Source organism: Podarcis liolepis (genome assembly GCF_965112155.1).
Source record: "Podarcis liolepis genome assembly, chromosome: 4".
NCBI classification, from domain to species: domain Eukaryota; kingdom Metazoa; phylum Chordata; class Lepidosauria; order Squamata; family Lacertidae; genus Podarcis; species Podarcis liolepis.
Genome location: NC_139558.1, coordinates 99,699,278 through 99,718,984, shown reverse-complemented (window position 1 = coordinate 99,718,984; position 19,707 = coordinate 99,699,278). Strand labels below are relative to the sequence as shown.

General features: G+C 47.4%; 1 protein-coding gene across 1 annotated transcript in view; it reads left to right on the top strand.

Moving 5' to 3' along the window:
- Nucleotides 1-19,707, top strand: part of P4HA3 (prolyl 4-hydroxylase subunit alpha 3) — a 39,423-nt gene that overhangs the window by 14,186 nt on the left and 5,530 nt on the right. The window contains exons 5-11 of the mRNA XM_083499716.1: nt 2,070-2,121; nt 3,950-4,113; nt 5,513-5,689; nt 14,279-14,343; nt 16,507-16,666; nt 17,871-17,933; nt 19,306-19,374. Coding sequence (XP_083355842.1) covers nt 2,070-2,121; nt 3,950-4,113; nt 5,513-5,689; nt 14,279-14,343; nt 16,507-16,666; nt 17,871-17,933; nt 19,306-19,374 — 750 coding nt within the window. The remainder of the gene's footprint in view (nt 1-2,069; nt 2,122-3,949; nt 4,114-5,512; nt 5,690-14,278; nt 14,344-16,506; nt 16,667-17,870; nt 17,934-19,305; nt 19,375-19,707) is intronic.

The window sequence follows — 19,707 nt, the reverse complement described above, 5'->3', positions numbered from 1 at the left end:
GGGGGGTTTTATTTTTGCAATGCTGCATCCGCGCCGGAGGGGACGCATCGGACCGCGGGGAGACCCCTTGGCGGGCGTGCAAGGCAATGCATGTGTGCAGGCGTTGCATGGAGTGCAGTGCAATGCAATGGCAACGCGGCGCCCTGCATGCATGCATGCAACTTCCACCGGCGCTCCGGACTTGGCAGGTGAGGGGGGTCCCCAGTGGGCGGCAGAGAGAGCCGGGAGGGCGAAGGGGAGCCAGGGGGGAGCAGCGCTGCTCCCCGAGCCGAGCCCAGGGGGAAACTTCGGCGTCGTTGCGCCGGGTGTTGGAAGCGGAGGCTGGCGGGGGCCCCTCACCTGCAAAACCTGGTCGCCTCTCATATATTTCGTGCATTGCATTCATCGCCCGCTTTCTCCTCCAAGGAGCTCCTGGGGGCGCACGTGGTTCTCCCCGTGTTATCCTCGCAACAACAGCCCTGCGAGGTGGGTCAGGCGAGTGGCCCAAGGGAGCACCCAGGGATTGTCCTGGCCAGATGGGGTGATTTGAACCCTGCTCTCTGCCCGGTCTTCGTCCTCATTTAGCCCCCACATGTGCATGACTGTGCATGACTGAGCATGACTGAGGTTTTCCCCCCTCGTCTTGGCTATGGTGTGAGTCTGTGCTGTTAATTAATGGGGTACTGCCTTCGGAGAAGATGAGCCAGCCCTCAAGGAGGTGATTATGTAATTTGCTAGCAATTCATGTCCCTCCCGGCGTGACGCTGCGCGCTGACGTCACGGGGCTGTAATGGTGGTGTGCCTCGAGATATTTTTCATGAAACAAGTGTGCCTTTGCCCAAAAAAGGTTGGGAAACACTGCTCTAGTCACATGCAGAGGAAGTATGCCCCAGCCAGGAGGAAACAGGAAGTTTTCGACTGGCTGGACCAAACATCCCCTTGCATGTCCACTCTAGGAAAACAAGGAATGTTGCACTTGACTAGTATCACATTCCACATTCTGCACAAGATGATTCACTCAAGGAGGGGAGGAGGGTGGGATAATAAAAATTTATTATTTATACCCTGCCCATTCCACAGGGTGGGCGCCACTACCGAGAAGGCCCTCTGTCTGGTTCCCTGTAACCTCAATTCTCACAATGAGGGAACCGCCAGAAGGTCCTCGGAGCTGGACCTCAGCATCTGGGTAGAACGATGGGGGTGGAGACGCTCCTTCAGATATACTGGACCGAAGCTGTTTAGGGCTTTCAAGGTCAGCACCAACACTTTGAATCGTGCTTGGAAACATACTGGGAGCCAATGTAGGTCTTCTAGGACCTGTGTTATGTGGTCTCGGCGGCCGCTCCCAGTCACCAGTCTAGCTGCCGCATTCTGGATTAGTTGTAGTTTCCGAGTCACCTTCAAGGGAAGCCCCACATAGAGCGCATTGCAGTAGTCCAAGCGGGAGATAACCAGAGCATGCACCACTCTGGCGAGACAGTCCACAGGCAGGGAGGGTCTCATCCTGCGTACCAGATGGAGCTGATAAACAGCTGCCCTGGACACAGAATTGACCTGCGCCTCCATGGACAGCTGTGAGTCCAAAATTACTCCCAGGCTGCGCACCTGGTCCTTCAGGGGCACAGTCACCCCATTCAGGACCAGGGAGTCCCCCACACCCGCCCGCCCCCTGTTCCTCAAAAGCAGTACTTCTGTCTTGTCAGGATTCAACCTCAATCTGTTAGCCGCCAAACATCTTCCAACCGCCTCCAGACACTCACAGTGTGCTTCTCCCTTTTGCTGTCACACTGGTGGAACTCCTTGCAGGGAATATTCAGCTTGCCTGGCAATGGAAGACTGAATTGTTCACTTGGGACCCTGGGTGACACTTGACAGCATGCCCTGACTCCCTATGAACCATCTTTCATCTTTCTTTCAAGTCTAAATCAGGTGTTCCTCTGAGCATGTGTAGAGTGCAACCCTCCCCATTCGCTGAGTAAGAATAGCCTCCACACACACAGACACACACACTTTGCTTTCATGTCAGCTTGAGTGTCTATTTCCCCCCAGAAATCTAACTTTTTGCTTTCTCCCCTCTTCATTTTTTAAAGGCAGGAAACATCTCGCATGCCTTAAGCCTTTCCCAAGAATTTCTTCACTACGGTATGTGCTTCTTGTCCAGATCCTGTCAGACTGAAGAATGTTACTTAGTCACTCCAAACATCAAGCTTTAAAGGATTAGATGCTCTCCTCATAAATTGCACAATCATCCGGTGGGCCTTCATAACTAGGGGGGGGAACAGTTTCTGTTCAAACCAGCCGGGGCATTTTTCTCCCAGGGAATAAGGGATTCCGGGTTGAACATAGGGAAGTAAATATCAGAGGAACATTAAAATGAGGCGGGCATGTAAACAAAAAAATACTGCACCTTTCATAGCCGTGAAAATGGACTTTCAGCAGATATGACTTGTTTCCTACTGAAATTCCCTACACAACTAAGAACCCTCCATTTGAAAAAGGAGCAGCAATTCCACATTTATTCTGGGTTACCTAACTGGAAAGTAATGCTGTCTCCTGGTAAGGATTTCATGTATCAGTAACGGACATTGAAATCATCTCTCTCTCTATTGCAGAGATTCTCAAATAACTTAACATCCGTAGAATCAGAAGGTAAAGGGAGTTGGCTGCAGCGGGCCAAAGACCCACCTAATTCTACCTGCATATAAACCACCAGAGCTGCTAGCTTTTGAACCACAGCGTCTAACTAACAGCCATTCAGTTAGCAGGTGATTGTGTTCAGTTTATTGCCACGAAGCTTTTCAGCTGAATGCAGCTGCTCTTAAAAGTACAAGAGCATGAAGGACTCGCTCACAAATTTATTGACAGCTGCACGCATTATTATAGCTAGGAAGTGGAAGGGGCAAGGTTAAATCAAATAAACAAAGGAATTGTGTTCACATGTGGTGGGGGTGTAAATATGTACAATTTTTCTGGCAAAGGGTGTTTAAGGAGATGACAGAAATCCGTGGGTTAAAGCTGAGCAAAAGTCCAGAGGCAGCCTTATTATCAATTTACAATGGGGTGGAAGGTTGACAGGCTACAAAGGACTCGCTCACAAATTTATTGACAGCTGCACGCATTATTATAGCTTGGAAGCGGAAGGGGCAAGCAGAATATAAAATGGAAGAATGGTATAAAGAGGTGTGGGATATAGCTATTAATGATAAATTAATACGCAGGAGAAATGATTTTGAGGGGGTATGGAGGGTGTTTGTAGAATTTTGTACTGTTAAAGTGGAAAGGGGTCAAACCATGGCAAGAGGTGTTGAAATTTTGGGAGGCTGGATAGTTGCAATGGAATGGTCTCAGTGGTGGGGTGCACATTTTTATTCTTATTTATCTATTCTTATTACTTTGTTAAATAAAATAAAATAAATAAAAAATGGGGGGGGGAGTACAAGAGCAGGCCAGGACATTTTTAACAGTCAGTTGGCAACCCACCCTTTGGTTTACACAAAGTGATCAAAAAACAACAGCCCAAAAAACAAAACAAAGCAAAACCTTTGTGTCAATGTCATTCTCATTACTTATCATGCTTCAGTACTGTTCTGCATTAGTGCCAACTCCCTGGGACTCTGGGTGCAAAGGAACCAACAAAATTCCCCATGAAGGGGCCAGGCACCCACAAATTTCTATGCCAGGTATATTCATGCTACATGCCCCCCCACGGCCCCCACGGCCGCAGGGCCAAGTTGGCTCGGTCACGGGGCCAAGTTGAAAAGCTACCAATAATTAAAACCAGGTTGCCAACTTTTTCTTACTGGCTCTGCTCCTTTGCCTTCAGTGGCAAACTGGCACATGGGGCGAACTTTCCTGGACCTGGGCGACGGCTTCATTTCTGCATGCTCGATGGCTACTAAAGGGGCAGGGGGGGGGGCTTTTAAAAATGTATATCCACTTTTGGATTCAGACCACCTGTTATCTCGACCAGATCCAAGCAACAAGAGGATGGCGAGGAATGTTCTCAAGTACGAGAAGCTGCTGCTGGTGAACCCCGAGAGTGGTGAAGAAGGGGCGTCCCTGCAGAGGCCGAACGTGACCCAGCTGGAGACCAGAGATATTTATGAGAAGCTGTGCCAGACTCTGGGGTCTCAGGTGGGGCCGCAGAAAAGGCACTGTTATGTACTGAGTTGAATAGGATCCAAACTGAAGCAGTCTGATTGGTCCTAGAACAATAGGATCCAAATTGCAGCAGTCTGATTAGTCCTAGAACAATGCAGCAGTATGATTGGTTGGCAGGAACCACCCAATCCTGCTCCAGATAGAAGTGAATCCACAACCTGATTGGCTTACAGTAGAATTCCGGAATTAGCCAATCATGTGCAGCCCATTGTGTAAATAATGTATATAAAGCAGATACTGTGAGGGGACTTTCATTCATTCCTCCTCACCAATATGAGCTGAATAAAGAGCATGAAATCACTTTGCGACTCTGAGTATATTTCAGGCACGGAATTCAACCTTGGTGTTTTGTTTTTACAAAATAATTACAAACCCCAGCAGTGTTAGGATGATGTTATCAGACGGGTGTTCATTGTGGAATGAGCATCCATGCGCCTTCGGTGTCCTTGGGATAGAAATGCCACATTTCCATGGGGAATCTGATGAGCTTTTAAATACCGTATTTTTCGCTTTATAGGATGCACTTTTTCCCCTCCAAAAATGAAGGGGAAATGCGTGTGCATCCTATGGAGCGAATGCAGGCTTTCGCTGAAGCCTGGAGAACGAGAGGGGTTGGTGCGCACCGACCCCTCTCGCTCTCCAGGCTTCGGGCAGATATCCGCAAGCCTCCAAACCCAACCTGGTTTGGAGGCTGGCGGTGGGGAGAAGCGCTGCTTTCCCCACCGCCTGCCCCACAAGCTGGGGGGACAGCGGGGAGGCGGAGCGCCGCCTTCCCGCTGTTCCCCGACCTGGTCTTTGGGGTTAGTGGTGGGGGAAAGCAGCGCTTCCCCCCCCCCCGCCAGCCCCAAAGAACAGGTCGAAAGAAACCCAAAGCCGGAGGCTTCGGGTGAACACACCTTGAACACACAGAACGCACTTAACTTAGAGGGGGAGAACAAGAAATAAAAAATTCCCTGTTCTCCCCCTCCTATGGTCCGGTGCGTCCAATAGAGCGAAAAATATGGTATTTAGATAACACCAATGATCTGCTTGTGATATCTGAGGGACAATTTTGCAATATAAAATGACTCCCAGGCTGCGCACCTGGTCCTTCAGGGGCACAGTTACCCCATTCAGGACCAGGGAGTCCTCCACACCCGCCCGCCCCGTCCCCCCAAAACAGTACTTCTGTCTTGTCAGGATTCAACCTCAATCTGTTAGCCACCATCCATCTTCCAACCGCCTCCAGACATTCACACAGGACATTCACTGCCCTCACTGGTTCCAACTACTGGGCTAGGGCCTTTTGCCTATGACTATGGTGCAATAGATATTGGCCAATTGGTGGTTGGTTGGTTTGCAGCATCACCCTCTCTCTCTGGTCCTCCTCCAGCCATCCCAGTACCAGCAACAACACCTCTACTGCTCCTACGAGACCAATGGGACCCCCTTCCTGATTCTCCAGCCTCTGAAGAGGGAGATTGTTCACCGGCAGCCCCACATCTCCCTCTACCACGACTTTGTCAGCGATGCCGAAGCAGAGAAGATCAAGGAGCTTGCCGCTCCACGGGTAAGCAGCTCGGGGGCATTGGGGTGGCAGAAAATGGGGTCTTGTGGGGCCGGCCCATCCACGAGGCGACCGAGGCAGCCGCTTCAGGCGACGGAACCGAAGGGGCAGGCCTGCTGTGGAAGTGGCTGCGGCAGTGGTTTCCAGGTTCTGGCGGGACCTCGCAAAAGCCCTGCGAGATCTTGCGGGGCTCTAGCAATATCTTGCCAGAGCCTGGAAGCCGTGTTATGCGGCAAAACGGGACGGGTCCATAGCTGTCAACTTACAAATTTGAAAATAAGGGACCAGCAGCCTCAAAAATAAGGGATCAGCAGTACAAAATAAGGGATTTCCCAGGCACAGGTATATAACTTCTGAGCCAAAGACAGAAAGCCCAGCCAGCAGCCAAACGAAGCCTCAAGCGGTGGTTCCCACAGCGCAGCAACCTGGCAAAGGGGATGCAGCAAGGAAAACCACCGTCACCTCTCCGCTGGGAAGCGCTGAGCAAAGGTGAGTCCCCAGGCAATGCGGCCGATTTGATCGGCACAAGGCATGCAAGCTCCACCCCCCAGTCGTTCTTAGACTTCTTATTGGGTGAGCAACGCAGCCAAGCAACACAGTTGGAGTCTCCCTCCTCCCTGGCCGGCAAGGAGGGAGGGAGAGGAGCTGCTTCCTTTGAAACCTGGGAAATTTACGGGACATCATCAATAAGGGACAGCAGCGGGACACAGCGCTGGGATAAGGGAGTTTCCTGCCAAATAAGGGACAGTTGACAGCTATGGACGGGTCACTCCTGGGCTCTTGCGTCGTTTTGTGTTTTTTTCCAAATGTTTTTATTAATTTTCCAAATTTATAACAAATACAACACAACACAATAAACAAAACATATAAGAAGAAAAACAAACAAACATATAAAATTTCTTCCAATTAAAAATCCAAAGTAATTTCCATTATTAAATGACTTCCTCGAATCCTTCCTGATTTTCATTGAATCTCATTTTAGCAATTTTCCAATATTCACTTTCTACTAAAATTAACTGGTTCAAATTACTACCTTCCTTTCTTTTCATCATAATCTCTTGCGTCGTTGGCTTCAGGCTACAAGAAGGGAGATTCCAGCTAACATCAGGAAGAACTTTCTGACAGGAAGAACTGTTCAATGGTAGAACGGTCTCCCTCAGGAGAAGGTGGACTCTCCTTCCTTGGAGGTTGTTAAGCAGCGGTTAGATGGCCATCTGTCATGGATGCTGTAGCTGAGATTCCTGTCTTGCAGGGGGTTGGACTAGATGACCGCTAGGGTCCCTTCCAACTCTAAGATCCTACAATTCTGTGAATATCAACATTAATAATAATATTGATTGTTTGAATTTATATACCGCCCTATACCCAGGGGTCTCAGGGTAGTTCACAGAACAAGATCAATATAAAAACCACAATATATATAATCAAAATAAAAATGACAACCCAATAACCACCCCTCCTCCCCCCAAAGAACTACATTTTAAAAAGGCATAGGATGTCAGTAAGATCAACCAAAGGCCTGGTTAAAAAGGAACGTTTTTGCCTGGCACCTAAAGGTGTGTAATGAAGGCACCAGGCGAACTTCCTGGGGGGAGCATTCCACAGACGGGGAGCCACTGCAGAGAAGGCCCCGTTCTCATGTTGCCACCCTCCTGACCTCTCGAAGAGGAGGCATGCGAAGGAGGGCCTCAGAAGGTGATCTCAGGGTCTGGGTAGGTTCATATGGGAAGAGGTGGTCCTTGAGGTATTGCGGTCCTGAGCCGTTTAAGGCTTTATAAGTCAAAACCAGCACTTTGAATTGGACCTGGAAACTAATTGTTAGCCAGTGCAGTCGGACCAGGATCAGTGTAATGTGCTCAAACCGTGAGCAACCTGGCCACTGAATTCTGCACCAGCTGAAGTTTCCGAACCGTCTTCAGAGGCAGCTCTACGTAGAACGCATTGCAGCAGGGGTCAGCAAACTTTTTCAGCAGGGGGCCCATACACAGTCCCTCAGACCTTGTGGGGGTCCAGACTATATTTGGGGGGGGGGGAATGAACGAATTCCTATGCGCCACAAATAACCCAGAGATGCATTTTAAATAAAATCAAACATTCTGCTCATGTAAATAATAATAATAAATTTTATTTATACCCTGCCCTCCCCAGCCAAGACCGGGCTCAGGGCGGCTAACACCCGACATAAAAACAATTGATTGAAATACAACTTAAAAACAAGATTAAAATAAAACATTAAAATACAGCCTCATTTCACTGGAAACAACAGTGTAAAAACACCAGGCAGGCCCCACAAATATCCCAGAGATGCATTTTAAATAAAAGGACACATTCTACTCATGTGAAAACACTCTGATTCCCGGAAGTCCGCTGACCAGATTTAGAAGGTGATTGGGCCGGATCCGGCCCCCAGGCCTTAGTTTGCCTACCCATGCCTTGCGGTAACCAACCTTGAGGTTACCATTGCCCTTGATGGATCGTCATTTATTTTGTACCTTAGGCGTCTTTCCTGCCCCTCTTCCTCCTATAGGAGCCAAAGGGCGGTTATCCTGGCCACAAACTTGTTTTTTTTACTGCTGCTGTGGTCAATGAGATTTTTGAGGCTTTCTCAATGGGTGTGGAGTATTGATGACTGGTTAGTAAGTCCCCCAAGGACAACTAATAAATCATAGAATCCTACAATCGTAGAGTTGGAAGTGATCCCCAAAGGTCATCCAGACTAACCCCCTGCAATGCAGGAATCGCAGCTAAATCGAAAGAATGAATTACCGTTATGATTACAAATACCAATCGCGCATTCTAACCAGGTTAGTCTGCTGGATAATTTCGTTCCTTCCAAATTCTGTTATACTAGCAAACCCCCCTAAAAAGTGGGGGGGTGGAACCACCCCAGTTTGCATCTGCAACCCTACTTTGTTTTGTTTTTTTAATAATCTTTATTAATTTAAATTACACACATATACAAAGAATATACAAAGAATTTACAGTCTCACACTCCAAAAAGAAAATTAAAGAAAAAACAATTAAGAAAAGCAGAAAACACAGAAAAAAGAAAAAAGAAAAAGCAGATTTACACGCATAAAAAAATCTTAAACTTCCTAATTAATACTTAAATAAACACTTAAATAAAAAAGACTTCTGACAAAACGAGTCTTCCAATCATTCTCATTGTACTGTTTATACTGTCGTTGTTTTTCCCGCACAGTTTTATATTCTTTAATATTGTTTTACAAGACATCTGAAGGCAGCCCTGTTTAGGGAAGCTTTTAATGTTTGATGTATTACAGTATTTTAATATTTTTTTGGGAAGCCGCCCAGAGTGGCTGGGGAAGCCCAGCCAGATGGGCGGGGTATAAATAATAAATTATTATTATTATTATTATTGTTCCCGTCTACTCCACAAACGGTATTTGTTGTGTTTACAAGTATCACTCAAGTTCTGCTAACATGGTGTGCCCAACCCTACTTTGAACAAGAGGGCAGAAAACTTCCTTTTTGGTTATTCAGATTCCTTCAGCAGCCAAGAGAATTAAGCTTAAAAATTGCCACCACGAGACAGGATTGAGGAGGAGAAGGAGGAGCGCCTGCGGTCCAGCTCCTCCACACTTGGCCGAAACAATTCCTTCTCCATCCAACATCCCGGCCGGTTGCCTCGGCAACCGCGCAAACAGGCCCACATGGAGATTATTAACCTAATCCACGGCGTGGATGGGACATCGGTTTTGCAGTTCTCCTCCTTCCCAAGGCCAGACGGCACTTGGCTCTGCCTGCCGATCCATCACAATTCCTCTGGGCAGCTTCCAGACATCCTGGCATCTCGGCCGAGTGTGTCATCGTGGACGCAGTTCTCCAGGCTAGACGCCTTTCCGCCGGGCAGGTTGCTCCTAACAACTGCCCAGGGCTGTTTTCCTCAACTACAGTGGATGCTCGGGTTGCGAACGCGATCCGTGTGGGAAGCACGTTCGCAACCCACAGCGTTGCACCTGCGCACGCACGGGTTGCAATTTGGCGCTTCTGCGCATGTGCAAAGTATAATTTAGTGCTTCTGTGCATGTGCAAGGGCCGAAAACCAGAAGTAGCCCATTCCGGTGCTTCCGGGTTCGGCGCAGTGCGCAACCCAAAATCGCGCAACCCGAAGCATCTCTAACCCGAGGTATGACCAGAAATGCAAAAGACGAAGGCACACAATAGCTTTGCAAGGCAGCTGGAAGCGTCTTGAGAGTGTTTCTGGTTACCAGAGGGAACAGGTGGCGCCTTCACCTTTAACAGGTGTGCGGCCTAGTGGGAGCATCCTTCTTGGATACTGAAGGTCCCCACGTTCAGTCTCCAATGGCAACTCCAGGCACAGCTGTGGGAATGTTGTGGGTAGTGAAAAAGGCAAAGGGACCCCTGACCATTAGGTCCAGTCGTGGACGACTCTGGGGTTGTGGCGCTCATCTCACTTTACGGGCCGAGGGAGCCGGTGTACAGCTTCCAGGTCATGTGGCCAGCATGACTAAGCCGCTTCTGGCAAACTAGAGCAGCGCATGGAAACACTGTTTACCTTCCCGCCGGAGTGGTACCTCTTTATATACTTGCACTACAACGTGCTTTCGAACTGCTAGGTGGGCAGGAGCAGAGACCGAGCAACGGGAGCTCACCCCATCACGGGGATTCAAACCGCCAACCTTCTGATCAAGTCCTAGGCTCTGTGGTTTAACCCACAGCGCCACCCGCGTCCCTGTTGTGGGGTAGGAGAGTATATATTGATGAAATATTATCCTTCCTAACTCACGCTAGTGAGTCACACATATATAGCACAACTCGTTCCACTTTACACAGCAAGAAACTAGTTCCAGATTCGTTTGAATCTCTTTAGTTGAGCAATACAATCTGGCACCCCCAGATTGGGGTATATTCCTGGTAAGACCCCTTAGATTCCTTCCTAAAAGAATAAAGACACAAGAGTCTTCCTTATAAAGGGCCCCATTACCTTCAGCAGCTTAGGGCCTCATCAAATCTAAATCCAGCCCTGATTAAGCTGTGTGCTAGACACTGCTAATCCTCTGAAATCAGCATGTGTTAAAGGCTTATTGACCTAGGCTGGTCGCCTGTGTGATGTGAAAGCCCGGGGATGGAGCATTAGGAAGGACGCAAAGCATCTGTGCGAGGTGGCAAAATGTGTGGGGCCTTTCACTCCACAGATAAAGCAATGGGAGTTAGAAACCTGCGAAGGAGTCATGTATAAGGTGTCTGTCTGAATCTAAGGCTGTGGGTAGGGCAGAAGCAAGATTCTCTTGGAGTGCAGTGCTGTGAATCCCTCCATCGTAGGCCAAAGGCCCGCATAGTAAAATCTATGGTTTTCCCAGTAGTGATGTATGGAAGTGAGAGCTGGACCCTAAAGAAGGCTGATCACCAAAGAATGGATGCTTTTGAATTATGGTGTTGGAGGAGACTCTTGAGAGTCCCATGGACTGCAAGAAGATCAAACCTCTCCATTCTGAAGGAAATCAGCCCTGAGTGCTCACTGGAAGGACAGATCCTGCAGCTGAGGCTCCAGTACTTTGCCCACCTCATGAGAAGAGAAGACTCCCTGGAAAAGACCCTGATGTTGGGAAAGATGGAGGGCACAAGAAGGGGACGACAGAGGACGAAATGGTTGGACAGTGTTCTCAAAGCTACCAGCATGAGTTTGACCAAACTGCGGGAGGCAGTGGAAGACAGGAGTGCCTGGCATGCTCTGGTCCACGGGGTCACGAAGAGTCGGACACGACTAAACGACTAAACAACAATGTGCAACTAAACCATATATCCTAAAGACACCACAGTCCCCACTGTGCCTCATTCCAAAAGAAAACATTGACCCTGTTAAGCACTCCTGGGGCCCCTGGGATTTTGCACCGCTGTGAGATTGGGGTGGTGTGCAACATTATGTCCATAATTTTTTAATTATTATTCTTTATTTATATGTAATTTTTATTTATTTTCCATTTAATAATATACATTCACATCATTGCTATCCATTTTACCTCCCTGCCTCTTTAAAGCCTATCGACTTACTTCCCTCCCACCTCATGGCTTTCAAAATTAATCTTTATATCATTTTGTACGTTTTCCAATTCCAATTACAAAATAGCTCAAAATTTGAATAAATATAGAAAGGTAGAAAATGTCTCATTACAAGTCTTCAGATCACCCTGCTAGTGATGTCAATTGCTTACAATAGTCTTTCAGATATCGTATAAATTTACTCTAGTCCTTTTGGAATACTTGATCGTGCTGGTTTCAGATTTTTCCCGTCAGCTTCACCAATTCTTCAAGGTCCATCATCTTCATCTGCCACTCTTTAATTAATAATTATTTTTAAAAATACTTTTATAAGTTGTGCTTCTTTGTTTCTCAATTTGACCCTTTTACATGGTTTTGTATGTTTTATGGTATTTTATGCGTTGTGATTTGCTTTTCCTTTTACTGATTATAGAATTTATATTAATTCTTTATTATTATAGATTATAGTAATTCTTTATTGCGGTTGGACTGTTTAATTACTATTTGCTGGTGTTTAATTTTACTGTTTACTATTCAATTCTAATGGATTGTTGAATGTTGCTTTGTTTGATATCAGTTGTTTATTTTAAAGTTATTGTGACTTTTATATTGGATCAGATTGTTACTATTAATGTTTGAAGTTTTATTATGTTTTTATGTCTTGGAAGCCCCTCAGAGTTGCTTGGGCAACCCAGCCAGATGGGTGGGGTATAAATGAAATATTTTTTATATATATTATTATAACTAATACTTGCTTGGTTATTTTATATATTTCTCATATGGCTGTTGTCCAGAATAGTTGGATTCTGGGGCACTCCCACCACATGTGGAGGTATGTGCCTGTGGAGGTGCACCCTCTCCAGCATTTTGGTGAAGTTCCTGGCCGTATTAGCACTAGTTTCCTTGGTGTTAGGTACCACCTGTAGGTGAGTTTCAGAGTGAGTTATTTTCTTTTTGTTGATATGGATTTAAAGGGGGGTTTAGACCAGTGTTTCCCAACCTTTTTTGGGCAAAGGCACACTTGTTTGATGAAAAAAATCTCGAGGCACACCACCATTACAGCCCCGTGACGTCAGCACGCAGCGTCACGCCGGGAGGGACGCACGAAAGTGTAAGTTTCAATTTTTTCCCCTCCCCCTTGCCGGGGAACCTCCAAGCTTTGGGGGTGGGGGGGGAGGCAGCAAAGCGAGGGACTGAGGGACTCCTCCAACGACAAGGGTTGGGGAAGAAGAGAAAGGGCTATTCCGCTCCAGTCCTTTCTGAAGGAGCTGAGGGTGGGGGTCCTCCGGCGCCTTCGGCGAAACGGCGCCAGCCCAGAGCGCTTCTAGGAGGCTGCCTTTGTGCGCGACGTAAAGCCCTCTTTCCCTCCCTCCAGCCCCGTGTCACCTGTGGAAAAGGGGGCTGGATCCAGTGACGCAACTCGGAAAACTGTTAGGGAAGCCAGAGCAGGAAAGTGAGTGGGGGGCGGCGGCGCCACTTTAACCCACGTTTCCTTTTTGAAAGAGAAACTGACCCTTGGGACCCCTGCCAACTCTACAGTTCTATGGCCCTTTGTGGAGGGGGGGCAGCACCTGGAAAGACGGGCTAGGGGATAATTGGGGCGGCCGCCTTAGGCACACCAGAAGCGAAGCACGTCCTGAGCTACAAAAACAAACCCAATTCCTGCCTCGTTTTTTGCAGTTTCTGCAAAGTGAGGGAGTCTCCCCCGCCTCCATTCCTCGGTGCCTCCTCCTCCCCCTGCTCCCCACTACGGGTCTCCCCTGCACTTGGCCAGGCCGCCTCGCCCTCCTTCCTTTCCCAGAGCAGTGGCTCAGAGCGCCTCCTTGCACCGCAGGTACACTCCGTGGGGAGGGGAGGGAGCGGAAGCCCAGACCAGCCCCCAACCCGCTTAGTCCGACCCCTCAAACCTTCCCAAAATAAGAACTCTGCGTTCTACAACGTCACCCCCCAGCGGGGCCCCCTTTATTCCCGGTGAGAGGGGGGCGGCGGAGGGAAAAAGCTGCTTCCCACACTTACCCGCCGCCATCTTGACTTCCCGCAATGAGCCGGATGCGGCGCCTAAGCTCCCTGCCGTCGCTTCTCCGCCTCCTCTTCTTTGCACAAGGCTTCAGGGTCGCCGGCCGATTCATCCATCGGCCGAACTTTCAAGCCCACTCGGAGGAGGAATGAGTCGAAAGAGCCAGAGACGCAGCCGCAGTGGACGCCCCTCCCCTCCCTTCCAGTCTCGGGGCAGGGCAGAGGCCACCAGGCTGGCAAGCAGAGCGCCAAGAGCGAGGAAGCTGATGCAACGCGGAGGCAGACCCCGGCTGGCGTGTGTTAGAGCAGTGTTTCCCAACCTTTTTTGGACTCGCCCGCCTCCCTCCAGGCAACATCTCGCGGCACACCAGGCAACATCTCGCGGCACACTAGTGTGCCGCGGAACACCGGTTGGGAAACACTGGTTTAGACCACATTCTGGTCCATTGAATGGGATTAATATCAGAGCCTATGTTATCCTCCCATTTCCTTTCCGCTCCAGATTTGACACTGCAACCTCTTGCGTTTTTCTCTCTCTGTTCCCCTCTCCAGTTGCAGAGGTCGGTGGTTGCCTCGGGAGAAAAGCAGCAGAAAGCAGACTACCGAATAAGCAAAAGGTAAATTCTCTTGCTCTCCTGCCAACCTAGCAGTTCGAAAGCACGTCAAAGTGCAAGTAGATAAATAGGAACCGCTCTGGCGGGAAGGTAAATGGTGTTTCCATGCGCTGCTCTGGTTCTCCAGAAGCGGCTTAGTCCTGCTGGCCAAATGACCTGGAAGCTGTACGCCGGCTCCCTCAGCCAGTAAAGTGAGATGAGCGCCGCAACCCCAGAGTTGGTCACGACTGGACCTAATGGTCAGGGGTCCCTTTACCTTTTTTAAGTCTCTTGCTAGCTACACACAGAGTTCACAGGGAGCAGAGCAGCTGCATCGCTTGATGCACCAACGGATGTGCAAGGAGCTGGCCCCCTCGTGAAATTTAGGGGTGCCTCCAGGGACACCCCACACCGCAGGGTTGAGGTTTCTAGCCTTCTTGTCACGTTTGCAGGCTAGCTCAATCAATCAATCAATCAATCAAAACATTTTATGCCCTAAATTTCCTTATGTTTTTGTTAGCAAAAATGCATAAACAATATTTTTCATGCAATATTATTTGCTGGATTTTATTGCGTTATGATCTTCCTCAGTGGGTCGTGCAAACTGCTCTTCCAAATAAATATTTTTCATAGGGTCGTCGTCTTCTTCTTCGGCGATCCCTCATAGCCGAGTAAGATTGTCTTCCATAAACACTGTTTTAACAGTGTAAGTGACTGTGGAGGCCAATTCTGGATCCACATGTCCTTCCACAGTGGGGACATAGGTTTCTGGGCAGGAGTTGATCATGATGTGGATTTGCCAAGCGTGCCTTCCTCTTAGCACATTTCTCCCTTGCGTTCTGACTTTGAGTGTCTTCAAAGTCCATGACACCTTTGGTAAAGGCTGTTCTCCAACTGGAGCACTCATAGGCCAGTGTTTCCCAATTCTTGGTGTTTATACTACATTTTTTTATATTTGCCTTGAGACAGTCTTTGAGCCTCTTTTCTTGACCACCAGCATGACGCTTTCCATTTTTAAGTTCAGAATAGAGTAGTTGCTTTGGCAGACGATCATGAGGCATCCGCACAACATGACCAGTCTAACGAAGTTGATGTTGAAGAATCATTGCTTCGACATGGGTGATCTTTGCTTCTTCCAGTACACTGGAATTAGTTTGCCAAGATCCTTTTTCCTAAATGGAGAGGCTGGGGAGGGGACCAGACGTTCTGTTTGGTTAAGCTGCCATCTTCTGCATGCCAACCAGGTGTTCTGCCACTGAGCAAAGGAATCTGAGCAAGCAATCTAAAGGCGAATAGTTCAGGATCAGGCCTGCCGTCTCCCTAGTACACTACAATCCAGGTTTCTATTCTTCTGCAAACTGCCAAAGGGCAGGATTTATAGCCAACAGCTGCGTTTATCATTCCAGGCTTCTTAGGCTGGGAAAAAATGACTTCATTGAGTCGTCTTGCAACGCAGAGCTAGATATGGAATTTCCACACAAAGGATGACGGAGACATAGGCTGCGGTTGCAGAGCAGCCTTGGCAAATATTTTCCGAGATGATCTCAGCGCCTGGTTTTGCAATCTCGGTTTGAGAGACCCCCACTGACCACCGGAATTCCATTCTCTGCAGGGTGGGGGGCTTTGAATTATGGTTGGATGAACGAGCGATTAACTCTTCCCTCACCTCTGGCCCTGTTGGGGAAAACAGAAGGATCTTGGCTTGAAACGGCAGTGGTAAAATGAACAGAATCGTATGCCAGTGAAGATATTTTAAAACGATTAATACTCTGGCCTCATCTGCACTATGCATTTAAAAGCAGCGCTGTACCACTTTAAATAGCCATGCCCCCCCCCCCGAATCGTGCGAGCTGTAGTTTGTTTTGGGTTCTGAGCAGGCGTGCTGACTCCTAGGGGCAGTTTCGGGCCCCTCAAAGTAGTCTTGTGAGCCCCCCCCCCTTAAACAGAAAAATTGTACATATTTACCGTATTTTTTGCACCATAACACTCACTTTTTTCCTCCTAGAAAGTAAGGGGAAATGTCTGTGCGTGTTATGGAGGGAATGCCTACGGGTGGCATGCCTACGGATTTTCCTCCTCTAAAAACTACGTGCATGTTATGGTCGGGTGCGTGTTATAGAGCGAAAAATACGGTACACGACTGCACTTCTGAGCTTAACTCTTTCCTGCTCACTGTGCCTTGTTTAGTGCTTGGTTGAAAGACAACTTGGATCCAGCAATTGTGTCTTTAGATCGACGGGTCGCAGCCCTGACCGGCCTCAACACCCAGCCCCCTTACGCAGAATACCTGCAGGTGGTAAACTACGGATTAGGTGGGCACTACGAGCCCCATTTTGACCACGCGACGGTGAGTCTGTTGCTGCAGAGTCCAGCAGGGCATGAAAGCAGTTTGATACAGTAGTTCCTTGGTTCTCAAACTTAATCCATTCCGGAAGTCCGTTCCAAACCCAAAGCGTTCCAAACCCAAGGCGCACTTTCCCATAGAAAGTAATGCAAAAGGGATTAATCCGTCCCAGATTTTTAAAAACAACCCCTAAAACAGCAATTTAACGTGAATTTTACTATCTAACGTGACCGCTGATCCATAAAATGAAAGCAATAATCAATGTACTGTACTATAAAGTAAATAAGACAGTATTGAAGATGATAAAAATTAAAATTATGATTTTTTTTTTTTACCTGCACTGATGATAGTCATTGTTCAGATGGGGGGCTTTTATCCATTTCCGCAGTCACACAATCAATTGATCAGTAGGTTCCACACAGTCACAAAAACAAATGAACCAAAAAAGCCTCAAAAACAAAAACAAAAAATAAATAGCAAAAACGAAAGCGCCAAACTTCATCCATTCTGGAAGTCCATTTGGCTTCCGAAATGCTCAGAAACCAAGGCGCGACTTCTGATTGGTGCAGGCGCCCCGGAAACAATAGCCAACAGCCGCATCGGATGTTCGGCTTCCAAAAAACGTTTGAAAACCGGAACACTTTTTCCCGGGTTTTCAGAGTTTGGGAACCAAGGTGTTTGAGAATCAAGGCATTTGAGAACCAAGGTCCCACTGTATTCTCTGAGATGTAAACACTTGCATTTTTCTTTGGAAGCAATCCAAGTCTTTCTGTCTTTTTAAACTTCTCTTATTTATAATTATAATTATATTTATAATTATAATTAATTATATTTCCTGCTTCCCCTTGCCACAAGCACAGTCCTAAGCTCCACCTACACTTTAAAATTTAAACCGGTGTGTGGGTGTGTGGGTGTGGGTGGGTGGGTGTATTTATATAGTTTTTATTAAATGTAAATTGTACATATACATGTATACTTGATTTCTTTACAGCATAGATTCTTAACTGAATACTCGTTTCCCCGTACAAATCTTTTTCCACCCGTGACTTCCCACCAGTTTGACTGCAGAAGTTCTGCTCTTGTAGGACAACTTTTAGTTATTATCAGGTTTTGCGGTAGGCAATTCCAGTTATGGAAGTACTAAAACTTGATGAATGCAACCACCTGGTGTTTCGTAATCAAGGAATTCTCTTTTCCCCCAATGCAGTCAAGAAAAAGCCCCCTTTACAGGATGAAATCCGGAAACCGAATTGCCACGTTGATGGTCTATGTGAGTCTTCTTCTCTTTGCTGGGATCTGCAAAGGATATTGTGGTTTTGCCAGGGAACTCTGTACAGTGGTGCCTTGCAAGACGAAAAGAATCCGTTCTGTGATTCTCTTCGTCTAGCGGTTTTTTCGTCTTGCGAAGCAAGCCCATTGACGGATTAGCAGATTAGCGCTATTAGCGGCTTTTAGCGGCTTATCTACTGATCGGATCAGCTGATAAGCGGCTTAGTGGCTTAGAAAAAGGGGGGGAAGGGAAAAAAACCCGCAAGACCTCGCAAGACATTTTCGTCTTGCGAAGCAAGCCCATAGGAAATTCGTTTTGCGAAGCACCTCCAAAACGGAAAACTCTTTCGTCTAGCGAGTTTTCCGTCTTGCGAGGCATTCGTCTTGCAGGGCACCACTGTATATGCTTCAAGAAGGATAGGGCTGCTTTTGTTTTTTGTTTTGTCATTCCATGGCTAAAACGGAAAGTGCCAAGCTTCAAACAGCTGGCCCAGTGCTTCTTTTCCAGCTAGATTTCTGCAGTGTATTTTCTAGGACAAGCGTGATTTGGGAGATGTTTTTGTGGGAGGGAAGAGTCACTGGGGCAAAGGGTGATTTGGAGAAGGGAAAAGAGGGTGAAGCAGACCTCCCCTGATATTTCTAAACGCTCATCACACCAGTCAAAGCAGCTAATATATTTAGTTTCTTTAATGGCAATGAGGATCAGTTCTGCCCATTTTGCAAAGTAGCGAGAGGCGAGGTTACAGGGAACCAGGCAGAGGGCCTTCTCGGTGGTGGCGCCCGCCCTGTGGACGCCCTCCCATCAGATGTGAAGGAAATAAACAACAATCTGACTTTTAGAAGGCATCTGAAGGCAGCCCTGTTTAGGGAAGCTTTTAATGCTTAATAGGTTATTGTATTTTAATATTCGGTTGGAAGCTGCCCAGAGTGGCTGGGGAAACCCAGCCAAAAGGGATGGGGTATAAATAAATTATTGTTATTATTGTTATTGTTGTTGTTGTTGTTGTTGTTATTTGCATGGGGCTCCAGCTCATGACTCTGAGATTGTCTCATGTTAATTGGATTTTTTTTATTGGAAAATTAATAAAAACGATTTTTTTTAATTAAAAAAAAGTCTCATGCTTTATATCCTAGCACTGCCATGTGTCTGGCAACCCACGTTGGAAGTGTAGATTTTGGTGAATTTCCTTGAAAATAGCTCCAAAACTTTCTTTTTCTGTGCAAAAAACAAAAAACAAACTCAGCATGGTTCTCCCTGTACTCTTTTAAACTCCACAACTACCCTGTGAGGTAGTTAGGCTGAGAGATATAGAGAACCACATACACCACCTTGAGCCGAAGGATAACGTTGTCCCATTTCTTTTCCTGCTCAGCTGAGTTTGGTAGAAGCCGGAGGGTCCACGGCCTTCATCTATGCAAACCTCAGCATTCCTGCTGTCAAGGTGAGTCTGTGTGTTGTGAACTGCAGAAAGAAGGGTTCTCTGGGGCATGAAAAGAGGTATCAAAGGTAACACGATCAAAAGAGAGAGAGGAGTCCAGTTCTGGGCACCACAGTTCAAGAAGGACACTGACAAACTGGAACATGTCCAGAGGAGGGCAACCAAAATGGTCAAAGGCCTGGAAACGATGCCTTATGAGGAACGGCTAAGGGAGCTGGGCATGTTTAGCCTGGAGAAGAGGAGGTTAAGGGGTGATATGATAGCCATGTTCAACAATATAAAAGGATGTCACATAGAGGAGGGAGAAAGGTTGTTTTCTGCTGCTCCAGAGAAGAA